At 42.4% G+C, this 6,000-nt stretch overlaps 1 protein-coding gene across 1 annotated transcript in view; it reads right to left on the reverse strand.

Moving 5' to 3' along the window:
- Window positions 1–4,076, reverse strand: part of ube2b (ubiquitin-conjugating enzyme E2B (RAD6 homolog)) — a 28,044-nt gene extending 23,968 nt beyond the window's left edge. The window contains exon 1 of the mRNA XM_084320218.1: window positions 3,907–4,076. Coding sequence (XP_084176344.1) covers window positions 3,907–3,950 — 44 coding nt within the window. The 5' untranslated portion in view covers window positions 3,951–4,076. The remainder of the gene's footprint in view (window positions 1–3,906) is intronic.
- Window positions 4,077–6,000: the final 1,924 nt, after the last annotated feature.

The following is a 6,000-nucleotide window of genomic DNA, read 5'->3' on the forward strand; positions in this document are numbered from 1 at the left end:
CAGATTCTGTACACTCTCCATTAAAAGATCTTGAACCCTTACACTCTCCATGAATGTCATTGACTTGAACCACATGATCGCCACTAGCACCTGTAATTAGGAACAGCGCATGAGTTAGCCATTAGCTGGTGCTACAATAGTCTCAGTCTTCATCCCTGCCACCGTGTTTGAATAAGGCCCTTGTTACACGCAGTGTTTTTGTGCTCGTTTTTATACGTTTTTGAATACGTTTGCTGTCCCTTTTACACAGAAATGCGTTTTTGGCGGATACGTTGTGGCTCTACTGAAAACGCTAAATTGTGTTTTCCGTTTTGGAGTAGCGCCAAAACTCGCCGACAACAGCCGTGTAATCTGCGCGGAGACGTTGTTGCTCAACGCCCATGCGCAGTAGACTGTCAGACTGCAGTGTAACCTACAGCCCGCGCGCAGCACCATGTATATCCCTCCTGTCTGGCTGTCTGTCTCGAGCCCGGCCGGGGAGCAGCACCGAGCAGCGGCCGAGGAGCAGCCTGCACGCAGCACCGTGTATCTCTCCAGTCTGGGCTGTCTGTCTGTCTGTCTCGAGCAGCACCGAGCAGCAGCAGCCCCGCCCCGCCTCATCTCTCCTGCCTCGAGCAGCACCGAGCATAATGCCATAACGTTATGAATGCCCGAAATATAACATAGCATTACAAAGTACAGTTGACAGCTGGGCTGTGTTAACGTTACAATGTACAGTCGCGCGAAATAATGTTATGAATGCCCGAAAACATTTGTGATGTCACAGTATGATGTCATAATCAAACATTCTAGAACATTTGTGTATCTATTCAACAATTCTCTCACAGCTGAATGTGGACGACAGCGGGACGAGGGAGAGTAACTACCTCCCCGCGCATGCTCAGTGCTGAATTCGAGACGAGATCCGTTGTGGTCTGACCAAGCCTCATTCTGACAAAACAAAAGCGCTCAAGGTGCAAAACGAGTGTCTAACTCGGCTGCGAAACTCGGCTGCGAAACTCACCTGCAAAACTAAACTAAAAACAGCCTAGGTGTAACTCCAGCCTTAAGAAACCTGTAACTTGATACAAAGGGTGTATATCTGTATGTTAAATCTCATTTGTAAATGATGCATGGTAAAAAAAAATTTAAATAAAAAACAAGATACTTGTGCCCTAATGATAAGGATACGCGCTCAATAGGGCTGGGCAATCAATAATGAAAAAATTATTTTACTTTTTACTTTACTTTTTTAAATGATGACGATTCTGACTTGAGTTATTTTGTATGTTACAAGAGACTTAAGTTTAAGTCAAGCACTTTCATAAATGTTCAAGTTTAAGTCAAGCACTTTCTGTTTAAGAAAGAGTGCAATAAATGATTTTATTGAAAAAATAAGAATCGTGTGACTAGAATCGTGATCTCAATTCTTAGAGAGAAAAATCGTGATTTCACATTTTAGCAAGAATCACCCAGCCCTAGCGCTCAATGAGAGAAACCCAATGCCATTGCCAAAAGAGATTCCAACATCCCTACTATAAATAATAGTATAAATACTTGTACTGTGGAACTACACACTATGATTGTACATGGCCCATGACGCCCCCGGCGAACAGCACTGCCAACTTCAACATCCTGTGTCATTATAGTGATGTCTTCACATCCATACTCCTCCTCTTTCTTTCCCCCCTCACTCTATTTAACATTAACAACATTGACTTTCAGGCCAGTGTCTGGGGTTGGGTAATCGTTTGAATCTTTTCAATTCCAGTGCCAAAACTGATACTTTAAAACAACGGCGGTTCCTAAACTGTGCCAAAATCGATACTAAAAAAAAAACAGTAGGAAGCAAGAGCCGCTGTTACATTCCTAACTCTCGCTCTGCTCCCTCTGACCTGCCTCTGAAAACCAGTGTCTCAGATCATGGAACACATCATGGCTGCATCGCACTACTTAACTTACAGCACAAGTTTTATTAATTTAGTTTCATTATTGTGCTTAATGTTTAGCCATGGAAACTGCTGGCAAAAACAGCTCTTTGGTGTAGATTATTTCTTATTTCCCCCTGGCTGTCACTGGATCCTCGGGTCGAGCGAGGGGGGCGGCCCGGGCGATGTGCAACTAAGGCCAGGATGTTGGGATTAGCCTACATTGGTGCACACCAAGACATCCCTGCCTGGGAATCATTTGATGGTGGTAATTGGTTGGACTATACCACCAGACACAGTATACTTTTACATGTAAAGGCCAGAACCTTCGAAACACAATGTAATTCATCTGTGTCCAATGTCCATACAAGCTCATGCCAGCACAGTACAACTCTTGCACTTAAGGGGACCATCAAAATGATGGCTTCAGCGGAGACAGTTTTATTTATTTTTTGTCGATTTAAGCTTCGCTCTGTTATGCCATTTGCAAATTTGTTCACACCCTAGTTTTATTTGATTATTAAAAATAAAAAATCTAAATGTGAAGGGAGGAATTTCACCCACAGTGCCTATGATATGGTAACTAACGACCATGACGTATACTAGTGTGTCAACACGTGTTGTATGCACACAGCCATTCTGCTGCTGACCATATGTATCCCACCACCAGCTGAGCCTATACCACCATGAATAATCTAAGAACCTGAGGGAGGGCGAGGCTCTCTCATGAAAGACTGAATTAAACAAACAGGAATTTGCTTTGTTGCAATAAGCTGGTATGCCCCTACAATCCTCAACAAGGAAAGCCCGGCCTATTGTACTCTTTCACACACAGTCTGCTGCACAGCCAGCTAACCACCTGGAGACCAGCAAGAGTAGAGTTACACTGTCTGACACTTTACCCACCCAGTTCAAGGGATGTCTTAGTAGAATAGCTAAGCATCCCCCCCCCCCCCCCAGTGTCAGGTGTGTGAATGAAACACACACACACGTTTGCTAGGGTGACTTTACACATCATGTACACGTATGTATATTTCTCTCCCACCCACCCCACCCCCTCCTAATGTACAGTATCCCCCCCACCGTATGTATATATTCTCTCCCCACCGTATGTATATTTCTCTCCCACCCACCCCCTCCTAATGTACAGTCCCCTCCCCATCATATGTATATATTCTCTTTCAGGATCTATGGGTAACAGTACTGTATTTGCATATCATATATGTCACAAATGTAACAGTACTATATACCTGTATCTGTATGTCATGTATGTCCCTATGTCATAAATGTCATGATGTCATATATGTTGTACATGTCATAAATGTCACTATGAATTGAAAATGGGGGTCCCTGGTGTAAACAAGACAAACGTCTTTCTCTGGTCTGCATCCCCTTAACAATTGTGTGTATTGAGCTGTACTGTACCCATTCTGCAATCTGTTAAATAAGTTTTCATTCATTCAGTCCGCTTATTATTAGTAAGCCACCAGAGAGTGATCTTCGTGGAATGATTACTCCATCTGATAGTTAGCCCACTATAACAGTGTCAAATAAATATAAATGAATGACAAATGTACTTGCGAGAATGCCATTACCCTGGGCCAAATGTACCTAACATTAGCTAACACTAGTCCAGATAACTAGACAGCCAACAATTAGTTCCACGACAAACAATCTGCTCGGGAAGATGATGGAAAAACTCAGACTACTCCCTGAAACACACAACATTGCAGTGGACGTCTACTGTTTGCTAACTGCTATGTCTCTTTACAGATCCCCTGTGCTTTCCAAATAACGTACGAATGTGTTAATTCAATAATAATAAAGACAATGGATGAGCGAGATCCACTGTCGTACATCTAACGTTATCATGTCAGAGTAAATTGTACAATAACTCAATTTCGGCCGTTATTGAAGGCTTTGCTAGCTAGCAACTGCTAGCCTCATTGGCTAGCTCAACATAACAAGAGAGGGGTTCATTGGCAAAACGTTGTATTACCTTTTAAAATCTCTCATAAGCCGTCTTCTAGCCGGGGTCGACATATTTCAAAATGGGAAAGAGTTGAGCTAGTCTTGATCATAAACGTGTTATTAGGGTTAAAATTCGCTGCTGGGTCGCTAATTCTTCCGCTTCTGCCCTTTCTTCTCCCAATTTGCCCAAATAACTAGCTAGCGAGCTATGGTGACGTCAGTGGCTTGCACTGACCAATAGTGTATGGACGTGGACAGTCTGGTATCTCTGCAACTTGTTTGACGCAACCCGGTATACTGGGGGTTAATCACTGTAAAATATTTGAAATCTAGTTTTCTGAATGAATGAAAACTTTATTTAACATATTGCAGAATGGGTACAATACAAAAAATATTATATTTCGTCTTGTTTACATCAGGGTCCCCCATTTTCAATTCATAGTGACATTACACAACATATATGACATCATGACATTTATGGCATAGGGACATACATGACATACAGGTATAGTACTGTTACATTTGTGACATATACGATATGCAAATATACAGTACTGTTACCCATAGATCCTGACAGAGAGTATATACATATGATGGGGAGGAGACTACATTAGGAGGGGGTGGGTGGGAGAGAAATATACATATACGGTGGGGAGAGAATATATACGGTGGGGAGGAGACCGTCTATTAGGAGGGGGTGGGGGGGTTTGGATATTTACGGTGGCCAGTTTAGAATTGCAGCCTCCCGTAGGTGCTCTTTAAGAGCAGTTTTGAATGTGGATAGGGATTCACATTCCTTTACAGCTTTGGGTAGGGCATTCCACATTGATGTGACATAATTGCGAAACGTGTTTAGTCCCTTGTTTGAGCCGAATCTGGGTTTAACATGATTTGTTGAGCTCCCTCTGTTGTGGTCGTGGTATTCACTGACCTTTGGGAAGTATTTTGACATGTACATGGGTACCTTAGTGGTGTAGTGTATCTTGTAGACCAGGCCCATTGCAAGTTGCTGTACTCTGTCGTCTACTCTATCCTAGGTAGTCATAGTGGGCAGGGGTGAGGTGGGTTCTAGGAGTGAGGTCAAGTAGTAGTCTGACCAGTTTGTTTTGTGATGTTTGTAATTTTGTTTTTAGCGCCTTTGAGGTGCTTTGGTACCATGAGGTGCAAGCATAGTCGTAGTGCAAGCATTGTCGTCTACTTTGGGTTATATAAAGGTCATACTATTGGTTATTATTACAGCTGGCCTTATCAAATTCTGAATAATCGAGTAACTAATCACATCAGTGGCAAAGTACCTGCATGCAAAGTACCTGCATTGTACAGTTGCCATGGTAGCAACATTATTTAGATCCTCTCAAGAAACCGTTGTCATGAATCATTCTCAACAAGCAACGACTCTTGATAACCTAACCTAAGAGAAATAGATTAGCTATGCTTTTACTTTTATCCAGTAATTTTGTGAGTTATGGAAAAGGGGCATGAGATAAAAATATAACGTATAGGCCTACATGTAACTTAATGCTGTCTAAAATGTACCCAACAGTAGGCTAATGTTATAGCTTTCCTTGAATCCCTGATGATAATCAAGACAAGAAACTCGGCTAACTATTTGTTGGCAAAGTAGAATTTATAGACTGAATGTATTTTAGACACAGCCACTTAGCAGCATTTGGACAGGTGGTGACTTGTGACAAGTGTTAATTTCAAGTCTTGCATAATCTCTCTGCAATGGTGCTTCAACTGCATGAAATTAACTTTGACGCATCATCGACAGACCTAGAATTGACTCCTGTGGACAATGGAAAAATCACAAATGTATTGAACATGTACCGGATCTCCTCTCTGGTAAACAAGAATACCCTGAAGACTCTGGCAGGAGCACTCATTCAGGGGTACTACGACTATGCTTGCACCTCATGGTACCAAAGCACCTCAAAGGCGCTAAAAACAAAATTACAAACATCTCAAAACAAACTGGTCAGACTACTGCTTGACCTTACTCCTAGAACCCACCTCACCCCTGCCCACTTTGACAACCTAGGATGGCTTAGAGTAGATGACAGAGTACAGCAACTTGCAATGGGCCTGATCTACAAGATACACTACACGACCAAGGTACCCA

The sequence above is a fragment of the Notolepis coatsorum genome (genome assembly GCF_963971535.1).
Source record: "Notolepis coatsorum genome assembly, chromosome: 8".
In the NCBI taxonomy this organism is placed as follows: Eukaryota; Metazoa; Chordata; class Actinopteri; order Aulopiformes; family Paralepididae; genus Notolepis; species Notolepis coatsorum.